This window comes from Emydura macquarii, unplaced genomic scaffold (genome assembly GCF_026122565.2).
Source record: "Emydura macquarii macquarii isolate MOO-44397 ecotype Brisbane River unplaced genomic scaffold, CSIRO-AGI_Emac_v2 contig_2372, whole genome shotgun sequence".
Lineage (NCBI taxonomy): Eukaryota > Metazoa > Chordata > Testudines > Chelidae > Emydura > Emydura macquarii.
In genome coordinates, this window is record NW_027132509.1 from 3,970,250 (window position 1) to 3,987,134 (window position 16,885).

General features: G+C 44.9%; 1 protein-coding gene across 5 annotated transcripts in view; it reads left to right on the top strand.

The window, feature by feature from the left end:
* The window catches only part of TACC2 (transforming acidic coiled-coil containing protein 2), a 167,027-nt gene that overhangs the window by 102,392 nt on the left and 47,750 nt on the right, over positions 1-16,885 (top strand). For 4 of the 5 annotated variants that reach the window (XM_067561349.1, XM_067561350.1, XM_067561352.1 and 1 more), the window contains one exon: positions 11,503-11,681. The exons of the other annotated variant lie outside the window; for it this stretch is intronic. In XM_067561349.1, coding sequence (XP_067417450.1) covers positions 11,503-11,681 — 179 coding nt within the window. The remainder of the gene's footprint in view (positions 1-11,502; positions 11,682-16,885) is intronic. 5 annotated transcript variants of the gene reach the window in all.

The window sequence follows — 16,885 nt, forward strand, 5'->3', positions numbered from 1 at the left end:
CTGTGGTCAGTAAATACCTGCTACTCTAAACAGTTAACTTAATTTTCCAAACAATATTTAGAGTTTAGGTTGTCTTTGATTCTTCTTCAAATGCTTGCTCATGTCTATTCCAATATAGGTGTGTGCGCATCGCGCTCACCGTCGCCAGAAGCTTTTCCCTAGTGGTATTGGCTGGGTTGGCTCTGGTGCCCCCTGGAGTGGCACCATCATGGCACGGTATATAGGCAACTGATGCCCCTTCTGTTCCTTTCTGTCAGTGACAGTTGCTGGAGTGCTGTTGTCTCCTTTCTCCACAAGTGATTCTCCTTAGTGGCTGTTTTCTGTAAATAGATTGTAAATAGAGTGTTAATAGTTGATTAGATCAAGTTAGATAGCTAGTTAGAAACCCTGTCCTGTGGGGTTAATTCACAAGGCCACAGTGTGAGACTTGCCTGAAGAAGATACCGGTGAGTGACCCACACGACAGTTGCTTGAAGTGCCTTGATGAAAGACATGTGCCAAATCTGCAAAAACTTTAGACCAAGGATCAAAGGAGAGGGATAGTAGACTGAAATTTCTCCTAATGGAGGCAGCACTTGGCCCTGCTTCGGAATGGCAACTAGACCTGGCACCGAGTATCTCCTTGGTCAGGAGCATCCCAGCCTCCGTCAGAGATCCTTAACGTGGCCTGGGATCCTCAGCACTGACACTTTTGGTGCCCGTGGGATGGCACTACTCCTCATCACTGGTGCCCAAGAGGAAAACAAAAGTTGAAGTGGGGATGCTCCCTGAAGAAGACCGCAGAATGAGTGAAATCCATGTCGGACCACTCACAAATGGTCACTTCCCAGCTGACACCATTGACTCCAGCCCAAGGTGAGGAACCGTTAAGTCGGGTGTGCATGGATTCCCCATCAAGGGTGATCTATGGAAGGGACTTGACCCTGGCAGCCCCATCAATGCCAGAGGTATATGAGGTGATGAGGAGTCTGCTAACCTTCCCAATGCCTCCATCTCCCCAAGGCCATGGCCCACTGAGAATGGCTGAGGCACCGCAGAACCCTGCCACGTGAGGACAAGTCCCAGTCCTGGGCAAGCCAACAAGAATGACCTCCATCTCACGTGGTTTCCAGGGGCTTGACACTGCGACCGTGTAGGCCACGGAAGATATTTGTGATGCATTGGACAGAGATAGGGGCCTGATGGGTTTGGTCAGAACCGGTTTGATAAGAGGCGCTACTCAGCCTGGTAAACAGGCTGTGCGAGACCATGTGAATTTGTCTGTGGTGCCAAAAGAGGAGGAAAGTTAGGAAGCAAGGTCACGTACTGTAAATTTGCCAATGCTAGCTGTACCTTAGAGCTGATACGTTATGCTGCATATAAAAGCTTGAAATGCAACCTGCGAAATGGGACTCAGCCATGAATCCACTTGGATTGCGTGGCACCCATTCCCCGCAGCCCACTTCGCAGAGTTGCTTGCTAGAGTCTCCCTCTGCTGTTTGGAGCGTAAGCCGTGATTAAAGATAAGTGTACCTAACTGGTGTGGGCGTGTTTTTTATTCCTCACCTGGTATCTGGAACCTGCAGGCAGCTGTGAGCAGCAGTGCCTGGCATAACAGACAGCAGTTGAGGTCACAGTCCCAGCGCTTATTGCAGTCAAGACAACGATCGCAATCTTGACACCGTTCTGGGTCTAGGCACTAGTCATCCTCACGACAACACTCTTCTTCACATCGCCGCTTTCCTTCATAGCACTGCTCTCCATCGGCACCGATGCACAGTGCTGAATGGTAAGGCACCTCCATGGTCGTCCAGGAGCAAGTCTTCAGGCTCCAATTTGCAAACGGAGTCCTGTGTGTCCTGAAGTAGACATCGGGTGGACCAGAAACATGCGCTTGGCATTCAGGGGGCCATTCCACCATCATGGCCACCTTCCCAATGGCAGATACTACCCAAATGGCCAGTGTGGGCACCTGGGGCAGCTCATGCCCTCCAAGGCTCCTTCATGGGGCACTCCCATTTGACTGCCTCCAAGGTGAGAGCAACCCCAAATTGCCTATGAGAGGGGTGTTTGGTTCTGAGGGCGGAAACCATGGATGCCCAGGATAGCCCTCTAGGGGACCCACCAGCTTTAGAGGAAGTGCAAGAACCTGAGACAGCTCTAGCCACGTTGTTCTCTTCTCTAGATGAGGCAGTGGCAGGCATATCCATTAAGCCAGAACAGGATGATTACAAGGCTTACCAAGAACTCCTGGGGGAGATGGCTCAGAACCTTGGCCTACAAGTGGAGGAGAAAGAAGAGTCAACCCTGGTTTTGGTGGACATATTAACAACATCTGGTCCTGCAAAGGTGACCCTACACCGAATGAAGCGATTTCACAGCCTATAAAGGCCTTGTGACAAACACTCACATCTCTCCAGCCCACAGATTCTGAGTTATGCACAGTGATTTCTATGATGAAACATTTCGGAAAGTGATGGATGGAGGTAAGACCGAAAAATTCGTTGCACTTCGTAATTCCAGTTCATGTCTTAATGGGGTTACAGGGATACCATTAGTTTTTTATTTTCAATACTAAACGCTAACATGATAAACATCCCACTTTCTCTTGCTGATTTAGATTCCTCTCTGGGTACAATAGACAAATAGTGCAATAAATACTGAAGTGAAATTTATAGCTTAATTTTAGTATATAACAGCTGCAGACGTTTTAGTGGGAAGTATAGTAGGAGATGCTCATTGTCTTCAGACAATGCCATTACATATTACAATCATGAATCAACCTTAGGCTTTGGTCAACATTGGTCCATCAGACTCAAGACTATCTTCTCCCCTTATATTTATGACTTCGAGTATTATAGAAACCTTGGTGCACAGGAAGTAACAATATTGTAAGGTTCTCATGAAGATGTTTTTCTTGGTAATATAGGAGCATGTCAACACCCCCCCCGTCCCCCTCCCCAACATGCTGTATGATGCCAAGAGGAACGAATCTTCAGAAAAAGCCATGGTGGAATTATGGAACTTGGAGGAGAAAGCGGTTCTGTGGAATGAACCTATGTAGCCACCCTTTTCCCTAATCTGTAAAACATGGGCCTCATGAAAGAAGTGCGTAGAGCCAGAGGTGACATGGAGGAACAACACTGAGGGTATGTCTAGAGAGCAAAGAAAAACCCGCAGCTGGCTTGTGCCAGCCGACTCAGGCTCACAGGGCTGCTTCATTGCTGTGTAGACGTCAGGGCTTGAAACCTGGGCTCTAGGACCCTGTGAGGTGGGAGGGTCCCAGAGCTTAGGCTGCTGCCCGAGCCCTGAAGTCTACACTGCAATGGAACAGCCCCACAGCCCAAGCCCTGGGAAAGAGGCCAGCCGCAGGTTTTTCTTTGCTGTGTAGTGTGGAAGAACCCAAAATGGCCTGCTCCCCCTTAAGAACTCAAGTCCGCAAACAAACTGCATGGAAAGTCTGCAGAAACAGTTGGTTAATGCTGGTCTGTTGAATTGGTGTGCCTCACAGGAGATTTCTAGGGAATGTAGAAGGGCAGAATCCACATAGCCAGGGGCTCAGTTCCCCAGCATTCCACTATCTTTGAGACCTTCTCCTTCTCTCCCGTCCTCCCACTCCCAGTCAGTCCTGGGATCAAAAGTTGGATGAAAATGTTTAGATTATATATCTCCAACAGAACTGCAGAGTTCTTGCATTAATGCTGTTACCCTTCATGTACTTTTACACAGGGATGGAACATATAGTCCCGTATTTTCTGTTGGAGAGTAACAATGTGCATATTTAACATTACTAAAGTCAATACATGTAGTCAACTCCTGGTGTATACAGATTATTTTCCTGCAGGTTATGAATCTGCCAAATATTATAGTGTCGTTGTCCTAGTATCACTAAAACAAGACTGCTACTTAAAGAAAAAATAAATGTCAGATATGGTTTGCTTGAAGTCTGACAATAAGGATCCGTTTGGTGTTTTCTGGAGCGTGTTGGCTTTATACAGTAATGCTGCAGCTTAGACTCACAAATTCTACATACCCCTTACAAGACAGAGAATTCATTTATTCTGAGCCAGGTTTCTTCTTTTAGCAAATTTACCTAATCATGCTTTAATAGTGAACTGTGGAGTTAGGGAGGAAATATTCAAACTTAAATATAGAGGGACAGATGCTAGTCCTTGTTCCAGGTGCTCTGTGTAGCTCTGGTAGCAAAAGCAGCCTGAAAATAGGCATAACTGGCTACTTGGGGAATCCTTTTGGCTCCATTCCCAGTCCCCAGTACTCGAGCATTCCCAGAGGAAGGGGCATGGTGATGGCACTTCTTCACTCCAGTGATCCCCAGATGCTGGTATGGTTTCAAAACCCTCCCCCTATATCATGCAAGTATGGATTATGTGTCACAGTAGCTCGCAGATCAGAATGCTCCCTAAGGTTTTTGAGTAGCTGGGTAAGGATTTTCTTTTGTATAATAAGAAAAGAAACAAATATAGAGTTGATTCAATTGGAGGAAACCTCCACAGAGTTTAATAAAGCTGTGCTTGCCTACATTGGTTCTGAATCTGGACCATTGTGCCCAACATTTGGGGATGATGTACTCTGTTTAAACTACAGTTTTACAAAGCCTGTGCTAAACTCCTTGGTCTTTTGATTAGTGTAGGTACAGTAAAATATATCCATTTTTCTTTTTCTTGATAAATGAAGCCTGCATGCACAGTTTCACGGTTTTCTTATTGCTGGGAAATAAATATAACAAGAGCATGAAATAAGTACAGAACCTTTGATAAGGCTGAGGAAATCTGGTCAGCTTTGTAGCAGGTTTTATATTGAACCTAGTCTCAAAGTGATGATTGGAATCACTTTAGTGATTGCTGCACTTTAATAAGGTGAAGTAGCAAAAGAAGGAAGTGATCAGAATGGAGAGATCCCATTCTCACTTAATGAATTCTGTCCAGCTGTAGTGTCACTGAATGCATTCTTCAGACTGAAATACAGGAAGGGAGGACTTGTTTTAATGTGTACCCTTCAGTTTCATTAATGAGGGAAGTAAAAAGTAACTCATGAGGATGGGTTTCTCTGAGGACAAAGCTGAGGAATAGAAATCATACCAACTCATTTCCTTTATTATTTCCTCCTGAGATTTGTGTAACAGCTGGGCAAAATCCCAAGGTTTCCCGACTGGAGTGGGAACATTGAATTCTCACAAGTGTTCTAGGACGTGCCAGAATTGTGTTCAGTCAGTATTATTCTTGCATTTCCTGCCTCTCCCCGTAGTCTAAAAATGCTCTATGTACACTGCTTTTGCTGTTTATGTAGTAACTTTGGAGAAAGATTCTTTCATCTCTTTCTAGTCACATTCATTGTAGTCCATTGCTACCAACGAGACCCTCTCTGTGCTCTGGAGTCTTGTATACACATCTAATAATTCTGTAGTCCAATTCAGGCTTCTACCATCTGTATTTTCTTTATTATCTTCCTAACTCAACTGATTTTCATCTTTCACTGGCTGTCGAGTTATGTGCAGAAACACACAATCACAGAAGTTCTTCTTTGAGTGCTTGTTCATGTCGATTCCAAGTAGGTGTGCACGCACCGCATGCACAGTCGTCAGAAGGTTTTTCTCCTAGCTGTATCCATCAGGTCAGTGCAAGTGCCCCCTGGAGTTGCACCTCCATGGCGCCTCAATAGGGCCCTGCTGACCCACCGCCTCTTCTGTTCCTTCTTACCACCCGTGATGGTAGTTGGAGCTTCTATCTTCTCTTGCTTCAGCAAGCATTTCCCCGGTGGTCTTGTACTGTGATTCCTGTAAATAGTTAGATTAAAATTAGTTATTAGTAATTAGCTAGTTAGCTAAATTTTTCTTTGGGGATTTTCCCTCCCACTACGTTTTATCCCACCTGGGATCCAGGGCATGCGTCAGTCCCAAGGATTCGAGCCATGTGGGAATGGCATAAATCTGTGCCAAAGGGTAATCCCCACAAATCATGTCTCAAGTGTCTGGGTGAATCCCACCAGACTGATCGCTGTAGGATTTGCAAGGGATTCCATCCTAGGACCAACAAGGAGAGGAACGCTAGACTTAAACATCTCCTCATGGAGGCAGCTCTGTCCATAACTGGCCCCAGGCCACTCAGACCCAGCACCCTAGTGCCTCAGTGCGGAGTGCGCCGGCCTCTATTAGAGAGTCTATGGTGCCCAAAAAGGACTCAGAACTGAGAAATTCCCAGCACCAAAGATAACCAGGCACTTCTCCCACTCTCTGGTGCCTCAGAAAAGACTTAAAAAGACAGAGAGGGTGTTGCCCACAGACCAGGCAGTGGAGAGGGACAGCATTAATAGTGTGTGTCCATCCTACCCCACTGGTGGCAGCACCATTGACTTTGGACCCGTAGAGGGTTCTATTGAGTCCGGCGCCAGGGGGCTCACCCGTAAGGGAGAGTCAGGTGGAAGCCTGGACACTTTTGATAGCCATGATGGCACAGTATTGCCCCGCCAGAATGGAAAGAGCACCAGAATAAAGACCTCTGGCACTGCAGTGAAACGTGGTGCCATCTAGAGGCAAACCTGCCATGATCCAGCACCAGTCACCTTCCCCTTGGCACCATTCTCCGCCACTGTCTCACTTGGCACTGCCGTGGTCCTCACAATTAGTGTCATTGGACTCAGAGGCGGAGTCATACACCTCAAACCATAGTTGGCACTGGTCAGAGTCGTGCTGCTACAGGGAGGAAAAGGGGCAGGCCCCTCTCATGGGACCTTGGCCAGTGCAGCGGCGGATGCCTGTGCAATCGTCCTTTTGGACCCCATGGGCATATCACCATGCTCAGGGGTCATACTCTAGGCATTCCCACCCAATCGCCTCTGATAAATGGGCTCCCCAGCCACAATAGAGATGCTTGACACTGCCTGGCACCAAGACAGACATCGAGATCGATGCCAAGGCTGGCACAGACTATTGTGCTGGGTCTGGCACCGGGGCCACCCCCAGCACTGAGAAGTCAACCCGGCACAGGGCAAAACCCATGTCCTGGAGGATCAGGAAGGCCTGATACCACCCAGAGCATCCTCATCATCCTCCCTGATGAGGTGGTTGCAGGGACTTTGACCACACCACCCCCAGTGCACAACAGAACTCACCAGGATCTAATGCAAAGAATAGCCCAGGCCCTAGGACTCCAAGCGGAAGAAGTGATGGAGTCAGTGGAACCTATGGAGGACAGCTTAGTGCCAGAGGGCCCCTCAAGGGTGGCACTTTCCCTCATAAAGCCATTCAGATTACCACCAAAACATTGTGGCACACAACAGTCTCTATCCCCGCCAGAGTTAAAGGGATAGAAAGAAAGTACTTTGCACCCTCCAAAGAGCATGAGATCCTCTTTACCCACCCACAGCACAGAATAGAGTTTGTAGAAGCAGTCCTAGACTCGTTCCAGGCCAGGGCACTTCTTCCAGAGTCTCACTTCCAGACAATTTGCTCCATAAAAAAAGGACTTCAGACGCTTTCCCATACGATGGCACAGAGTTGCTTGAAGCTCCTAGGTCCCATGCCCTCCTGCATATATGTGGTCCAACACGCGAGGCTGCAGCTCAGACCTCTCCAGGTTTGGCTGGCATAAGCATACCAGCCAAACAGAGATAGAACAGACAAGGTAGTTTCACTGCCCTCTTATGTAGCTAAGTCCCTTCTGTGGAGGCTCCACGCTCACTCAGTATGCGTGGGAGTGCCCTTCTCCAGACCCCAGCTGCCGTTGTGTCTAGTCACGGATGCATCAGTGTTGGGATGGGGAGTGCATCTAGGAACCTTCAGGACTTGAGGCCCCTGGTCTTGAGCTGAGCTATCACTCCAAATCAACATCAGGGAGCTGAAAGCAGTTCGCCTAGTATTCCAAACCTTCCAGTCCCATCTACAAGGCAGATGCGTATCAGTCATGATGGACAGTACAACAGCGATGTTTTATATAAACAGACAGGGTGGAGCACATTCCTCTCCCCTGTGTCGAGAAGCCCTCAAGCTGTGGGATTTCTGCATAGCTCACGCCATACACCTAGAGGCATCTTATCTGCCTGTATCTCAGAATAAGGTGGCGGACCCTGACAGCAGATCCTTCTACTGCCACAAGTGGTCTATTCGCCTGGACGTCGTGAGCAGCATCTTCCAGCTGTGGGGCATTCCTGTTGAGTCTTGTCGTGAACAGATCTACTTGGGGAAGTGTCAACAGCGTTTTGTTCATTCCTGAACCACAGCCTGGGCTCTATCACGGACATATTCCTCCTTCCTTGGAAGGGCCACCTACTGTACGCATTCCCTCCTTTCCCGCTCATTCAAAAGGTCCTGCTCAAGATCAAGAGGGACAGAGCATCTGTCATACTGATAGCCCCAGCCTGACCCCAACACCATTGGTATACGATGCTACTGGAACTATCAGTAGTCACTCCGATCACCCTGCCTTTGGTACCAGACCTGATCACACAGGACTACGGCTGCCTCCGACATTCCAACCTCGAGTCTCTCCAGGCTGATGGGGCCTCCCTTTGAGTCCTTAGCAACATGATCACTTCTCTACCTCTCATGGAATGTGGCATTCCTGGTCGCAGTAGCCTCAGCTAGGAGGGTGACTGAGCACAAAGCTCTTGCATCCAAACCTCCATACATGGTGTTCCACAAGGACAAGGTCCAGTTGCAACCACATCCGGCCTTCCTCCCTCAGGTGATATCCCAGTTTCATACGAGCGAGGACATCCTCCTCCCAGTATTCTTCCCTAAACCGCATGCCAATAATGGAACGAAATCTCCATTCCCTAGATGTCATGCAGGCATTGACTTTCTACATCAAAAGGACAAGACCATTTCATAAATCAAACCAACTCTTTGTCACAGTAGCGGACAAGATGAAGGGTCTCCCCATGTCATCCTGGAAGATTGCATCATGGATCATCCTGCATTAGGACTTGCTATGATCTGGTAAAGGTGCCAGCCCCGGTTCTAACAGCACGCTCCCCATGGGCCAAGGCCTCCTGAGCAGCCTTCCTGACGCGTGTCCCTACGCAGAAGATCTGCAGGGCTGCAACATGGTCATTGATCTACACATTTACCTTGCATTATGCCATAACCCAGTAGGCCAGGGACAATGCAGCATTCGGCAGAGCAGTGTTTCAATCAGAAATTCCATGGGCTCCGACCCCTCCTCCTATGGTCAGCTTGGCAGTCACGTACTTGGAATTGACATGAGCAAGTATACTCAGACCAATATAATATCACACTATAGTCATATGTTTAAAAGGAGGAAAGGAAAGGTATTCTTTGTTATGTACAAAACATGATGGAATTATGTAAAATGCTGTTTGATTTGTACTATTTTTCAATCCCTTTCATATATATGGTAACTTTCTAATTTTATTTTTTAGTTAAAATAAATTTCTTTATCTCTGTTAGAAAAACATCAAACAGTAACCAAATAGTTTCTCCCCCCTGTATAGTTTCAAAGACTAAGGTTCCTTGTCAGGAAAAGGGAAAGGACTGTATTTGTTTAGCTAGATGCCGATTGTAAGGCTTTATTTTTATTTACAGAAGTTCTTCGTATGCAATGATTCTTGGTCTTCAAATATTGTGAACTTGGGAGATGCTGCATCTTTGAAGGAATATAATTTAAAAAACTACAATCCACCTCTTCCAGTAAGGTCACTCAGCTGTGTGGCCTGCTGAAGAAATATGGTTTGAGCTCTGAAGCAAAGAAGGCATTTGGGGAAATTGATTCAGTAGTAGTAATTGATAGGCAGATGCTTTATTTTAACGTGAAAGCCTTTGTGCAGTTCCCCAGGCAGGAGGTAACTTTATGCACAATAGACTTGGCCAGAAAAAAACAAACAGAATAATACTTAGCAGAAATCCTTTTGCTTTGCAGAGGTGTAGTGGTGATCAAATAGCTCGAGAACTAATGGTAGGGTTCAACTGATGTGTGTGTTGTGACAGTATAGCTAGAAAGATGGAGCTCTCATTGGGATTCTGCAGAGATAACCAGAGAGAATCTGGTCCATCTAACCACTTGAGCTGTCAGGAACAATGACAGTCTTTTCTGCTATAGCCCACACAAGTTTCATGCTGAGACAGATTTAGGCAAATGTAATAGAATGCAAATCCACCACTCTGACATGTAGCTGCTTCAGATAATCTAAAAGCCTTGAGAACCCAAACAGAATTTATGGCTTGGCAGTACCGAATTTTCTTTTAACTTTAATGAAGTCAGAGAAGTCCTTGATTCTACATAATGTATCAGGACGGCTTGTAGAGTGCTTCCATGGATGAAATGGCTTTCACTTCATGGCAAATTTTGTCCCCAATGCAGTGGGCGCGCTGGATGTGGACAACTGTGAGAAGCAGTGGAGACTACAGTCTCCTAGCCATGCAGAGAATCACTGGAAATAGGCAAGTCAGTCCTGTCTTTCAGGAAACTGTCACACCATTCAATTCATCGTATTGCAGACCCAGAGAGAAAAGCTGCCTCTGATCAGCAGAAATGCTTGCTAAGTAATTAACAAGACAATATTGTTACTGCATTCTTTGCTCACAAATTTTTTTTTAAATGTTAAAATATAGTTTGTGTTTAAAAGTAAACCATATGCATAGCTTTCAGTTCTAGAAGGGCAGTTTCCTAAAGTGGTACCCCTGGTAGAGCAACTTTTATGTCCTTGTAGATCTTCATTTAGTTTTGAGGCTAACTTAGTGCATCCTTTTGTATAGTTGTTTCCTTTCAAGCTTGCATTTCCTTTGGTTGTTTCCATTGCACATACTGTTGTTTCCTTTACATGCTTGCACCCATTGTGATCCTCCTATTTTTTTGTGTATGTGATAATGCAGTGGTGGAAATATATTACTGAGAGCACACAGAAACCAATACATTTTCCAGCATTGTCACGTACCATTGCCCAAAATGCTACGTAAAAATGCAGCTATGATGAAATGTAATATTTCTGAGGAGCTGGGCTGCTCACTGACTTATCCATCAGTTATCCTAGTGCGTTTTCTCTTGCTTGTCAGAACACACATAGCAATATAAGGCTTGATAATGTTAGAGCCTTAGTCTTTAATAAACAGCTATGAAACTCTTCTGAGAAGCACCTTTTTTTGTCATTCTGAGTTGGTTGGTCTATGCTCGTGACAAGAAAAGTGGCAGAAATTCATAAAAAGGTTCCATTGTTTTTGGCTTTCACACTGGAGTCTCCTTTACACTGCACAGCAGGCTTCTCAGGAAGCATTTACTTTTTGAGTGCATGTTCACTTTTGTGACAGAGAAATCTTAAGGAGCATAAAGATTTCTTCAGAGAAAGCCTGCGACCATGATATTCTCGCTTTAGAAATCATGCTGTGAAATTAATCCATCGTAATCCGCCTTTGAGAAATGCAGAGGTAGCCTGACGGCTGAGGTTTGCGTCCTCCACTCAGAAAACCCTGCATTTCAAAATATGTCTTGCCCCCTCCAGACACAAAAGCTCACTTTGCTGGTTAAAGAAGCTCTTGTTTTGTATTTTCCTCAGGAGTTCAGACTCTGAAGAAGCATTTGAGACACCAGAATCCACGACTCCCGTAAAGGCTCCACCTGCACCACCGCAGCCTCCACCGGAAGCAGTGGTGGCAGAAGCAGCAGCAGCAGCAGCAGCAACAGCAGACACAGATGAACAGGAAATAAGGCCACAGCTGCCCTTGGAAGATACAGGTAATGAATGTATAATGAGTGGGCTGGATTACTCAGGAAGAAGTGACTGTAGGGGGACATCAGTGGTAATCCCGGTAAAGAAAGATGCTAATAAAAAGATGTTTGGAAGATTAGTTAGTGTATGTTGAATCCTCTTCCTACTGAAAAAAATTGTATATATATCATAGTTTGATAATGACAATTACATATTAAAAGTCTTCCTTCAGAATTTCTGGAGTAAAAATTCTCTAACTATGTGAGATTTGATTGTAATTATCATTAACAGAAGAAATGTACAGGTTACAGAGGCCAAAAAACTAAAAAGACATGCTAAAAAGAAATCCTGTCTCCTAGTACCTCTTCATTTTCATCCTCAGATCTCCCTTTTCCCAGCTTTCCTCATTCTTTATCAGTTTTTACAAAAAGTTATTTACCTAATTGCAAAAAAAATTTAAATGCAGAGAGAATAAAGGAGCAGATATGGGAAGCGGGCTTGGAGTGTGATCTTTAATTTCTAAAGTAGATTCACATGCACTCAGAACCCTTGATTACACAGGTACTTTCCTCCTGCCCATGTGTTTCTCTTCTTCCCTGCCTTCCTTGCCCCTCTTTTAGGATATTACAGTGCTAAGAAAAGATGGGCGTTGGTATGTATCTATTTGTAACCAATGTGCACTGCACTGTGTTAAAGGCTATTTATTCTGTACTTTGATGCAAGCATTTCATTTGTAGGTAAAACTTGCCTACAAGAGACAAGTTTCAACAAACTAACAAAGCAGTACACAGCTTTCCAAAATATTGTGAAATGAAGTTCTTCAAGGGGGTGGCTTGCTGCAAGAATAGTTCAAGTGTAGGTGGGCAATGCAAAAGCATTTCTTTGTTTTCAAAATCTATTAGGAGACATGACTTAGTATTCCTGTAACTTGGTTAATGGCCGCTTATTTCAATGTGAACAGTGAAATGTTTCGTACTATGAAAGCTACTTTTAAAAATCCATTATCTTAGTGTTAACTTACCTCCTAGGTTATCTGCATACACACAGAGAGAGTCGGTCCCTTATACAGGGCTTCCATGGAAGTACAGCTCCTAATTGGTAGCATAAATCTGGGAAACAAAGTCCACATTGGTGCCATTTCATTAAAAGAGAAATAACGGCACCTGCAGGGCCTAGCAAACAGCGACAGAGAAAATAACATAAATCTGTGCTCCAGTTTAGAGACCAGGCAGCTTTGTCTTCTCAGAGAGGAAGCTTTGTTTTCTAGAGAGTGGGGGGGAAGAAGGGAGAATGGTAGTCTTGGAACAAATTATTTCAGATAGGCCTGACAATAATAACTTATGCAGACAATTGTAATTATGCTTCATGATATGATTAGCACAACAGCTGGACCGCACGGTTGAGGAGACATGAGAGTTTTTAATTTGTTAAACTCTAGTGTAAGTTTCATAAGTGTTATGAAAGTAAAATGTAGTTAAAACTTAAGGCTCGATATCAGTTGTTTAGGTGCGTGGTTCTCTGACTGATGGAGGTCTCCCCTATCTCCATGTGAGCTGGGTGGGATATTGGGTTGTCTTTGACTTGTGGGTGAGGAAACAGGGTTCCAGGGTCCTTCCTACCACCAGCTCTTCAGACACTGGGTTGGGCATGGGTAAGCTGTAGGTCACCTACTCTGTGCAGCAGCAAATGTCATGTTAGTTGCATGATTTTTTTTGAGGGCATGCTTTTAGTTTGGAGGGGACCAGATAAATGGAAAGAATAGGGAAGGAAGCGAGGGCATGGAAGGGAAAAAGGGTAGGGAGATAGCACAAGGGGAGAATGGGGTAAGAGGGGCAGGTGTGTAGTGAAGCTGAGGAGAAGAGTCTGTGGGGGAAGGGTAGAGCAAACAGCCAATCAGCACAAGGCAGACTGATTTCTGTCTGCAATTTTTCCACAAGCCCACAAAGCAAGGTGCAAGGGGAGGAGAGGAAGGAAGCTGTGCAAAATGTGAACTTTCCTGCAGAATTTTTTATGAACTCCAAACTCCGATCTGGACTTCAACACTTCCTTGTCCATCCATCTCTAATATATTATAACAGTGGTATTTATCCTAATAAAACTCCCACTCCTATACGGTATAGAAAATTCATTCCATTTACATGAGATTTGTTTAAATAACTTTAGTTACAGTTCAGATCTTTTTTGTATTATTGTTATTTACAAATATAAGTGAATTAGGATAGATGGGTCTAACTCCATTTCATTCTGCTCTTGTTATTGCAGACCACTGGAGCTTTACTTTCATGGTTTAAAATGTCATCAAAACCTAATTGATTTATAAAATACTGCATAAATGAAGTTTCAGTTCTCTCTCTAATTAACTACAGAAAATTAAGCAGTAATTCATTCTCCCTGATATCAATGGAAGAAAATAACATCCCTCTACCATTAGTGCAAACATTTCAGTTCATTGTAATACCCTTCTATCCTCATCCATTTGTCAGATAATAAGCTATAGATTAAAATGCCAAACGTTACACACTGTCATGCTCTCACTTATGAGCAGTCGTAGAAGTGTAAAATCAGCACACTCATTTACTATCACCCACTCATTATTTATTATTCATATTATACTAGTGCCTAGAGCATTGGGGGTGGGGTCGCAATGTGGATATTTGGGGTCACAAGCTGTGAACCCTGACCCGGTCAGGCATGTGAGCTCGGAGCACCGCCAACCAGCGAGCTGTGAGCCCTGACCCCAGCCAGACATGGGGCTATGAGCTTCCCTGCTTCCTCCCAATGGAGGAACCCGAGGGGGGGTGCGAGCGGTGACACACAGATACTGCTCACCCTCCCCCCCCCCCAGTGTTCCGCCGTGCCCCCTTAGGGGACTGGGGGGAAGGGGGGAAGGAAGGAGTGAAGAGCAACACCAGGGCTCCCTGCATCCAGGTCACTTTCCCCAGCTGGGCTGTGCTGTGAAGTGAGCATCAGGAACTGCTGCTTTTTGCCCACCCCTTACACAGCTCAGGGGGGAAAGTGACCTGGATTCAGGGAGCCCTGATGTTGCTCCTCGCCCCTGCCCCCCATCCAAGCCCCTAGGAGTGCGGAGAGGAGCATCAGTCAAGGGGGGAGCGAGCAGCAATATCAGCCGTTCTGTGCATGCAGGTCAGTTACCCCAGGGGTAGGGAGGGGGTTCAGGGGTTGTGGGCAAAGAGGAGAGTGCAGGGGTTAGGGGCAAAGGGGAAGTGGGGAGCCAATGGGGGTCAGGGGCAAAGGGGGCGCTGCTGGGGTCCGAGGCAATGGGGGGGTGCTCATCCTGGGGGCCAGAGGCTTGCACTTAGAGGATTGCTGGGTGAAAGGGGTCACCCATACAAAAAGTTTGAGAACCACTGGCCTAGAGCCTCCAGCTGAGATCAGCTCCCATTGTACTAGGCGGTCTACAAACATGTAGACGAGACAGTCCCTGTCCCAAGGAGCTTATAATTTAAGGAGAAAAAAGGTGAGAGGGGAAACTGAGGCACAGAGAGGTGAAGCAATGTGCCTAAGAGTACACAGCAAAGCTGTGGAAGAGTAGAGACTACAACCCAGTGCTCATGATGATCTCCAACAGCCAGACTGAATAGTATGCTCTAAACCATTACGTGCTGCTCTTCTTTAGTTTATATCAACATACATTTTTCATACTTTTTGTATGTCCTTAGATGTGTGCTTGAGTAAGGAATGGAGGATTGGGCCCTGCATCATAGTGGATAAAAAGCTGGAATTGCCTCCATGGCCTTTACCACTGTTCATAAGCCACTTGAGTTGCAGTTATCCACTGAGTACAGCCTAGTATCCAACATCCATCCATGGTTGTGCACGACCTATAATAACTTATAGGTGAATTTCACCTCAGTGCAGAGGGCCAGCACAAAGTCTATTAACCACATAAATCCTCAAAATAGGGCCAAAAGTGAGATTTAACTGGCACATCAGACCTTGTGCTGGCCCTCTGCAAAGGAGCGAATTTTGCCTTCTTATGATTGCATAATATGTATATTACATAATGCATTCTTTAATGAACAAAGAGCAGCCTGTGTGATGGTGTTGTGAGTAGGAGTGTCCTTTTGTTAAGATCACTTTGATGTGAAAGGGCAAAATTCACTGCTCTGTTGATGAACTTCTAAGGTCAAAAGAGCATGGTCTAAAAACCTTTTTGTGTAGTAATAAAGCTGCATTGTCTCAAAACAGTAAGTATAATTCAAGTCTCCATCAGTTGCAGTTCTATCATCAGAGGACATTGAGAAAATTTTGCTGTAATGTTACTTTGTCATAGGACTCTTACTTCAAGTAATTTCTACCAAAAGCCCATATTTTGCATGTATTCATAAAATAACAATAAAAAAAATTGACAATGCTAATCCAAAATGTACTCTGCAGAGCACTAGACTGCAGGAATAAGTAAAGGACTAGATCAGGAACATGCTGTGGGCAGGAAAAAAGCAACATAATAGGCAGGAATCAGCGTCTGCATTATACGTGGAGCTGTCGGCAGAATTTCAACATTCTTATTTCAAACTGTTGGAAAGCATTGCGGTTTTTTTAGACAGTTTATCCTTTATTACCTATAGCTGTCTGCAGGAGAACTTTAAAATGAGCCACCCAGAAAAGCAAATCATGTAACTACTAAAACTTTCCTCACCATGTTAATTTGTTTTATGATATATCCCCATCTCCAACCTGACATTTGTTTCTGTGTTTTAGATTGTAAGCCCTGCAGGGCAGAAATGATCTTGTTATATATGTTTATACAATACCTAGCACAACAGGGCCTCAGTCCTTTTGGTGCCTGGCATAATGAAAGGCTTTGTTGTTGTTACTATTTCATTATTTTATTTATTATTGTTATCACAATTTTTGAAGACTCCCTGTTGGAATCCCTTTTCATTTTACATTGTCCTACATATTAGACTATGCTGATATATTAGAGCTATTCAGTAGTTTATTATTATGAATTGCATTTAACTGTCTTCCACTCCATTCCCATGTAAATTGTACAGATTAGACTACTACCGGTATTTTGTGACACTTCTGGTGTCTCCTTAGCAGTACGCTGATCAGCGTCAAAAAATGATGTAATTGTGTGAAAAGTGAACACCAGCTCATCTGCCAGCATCAACTCTAATTAAAAAACATTCAGCAAGACTGAACCCAAACACAACCCCTTTAGAGTAAGGAGAAAAAATACACACATAAAATAGCACCACCTTAT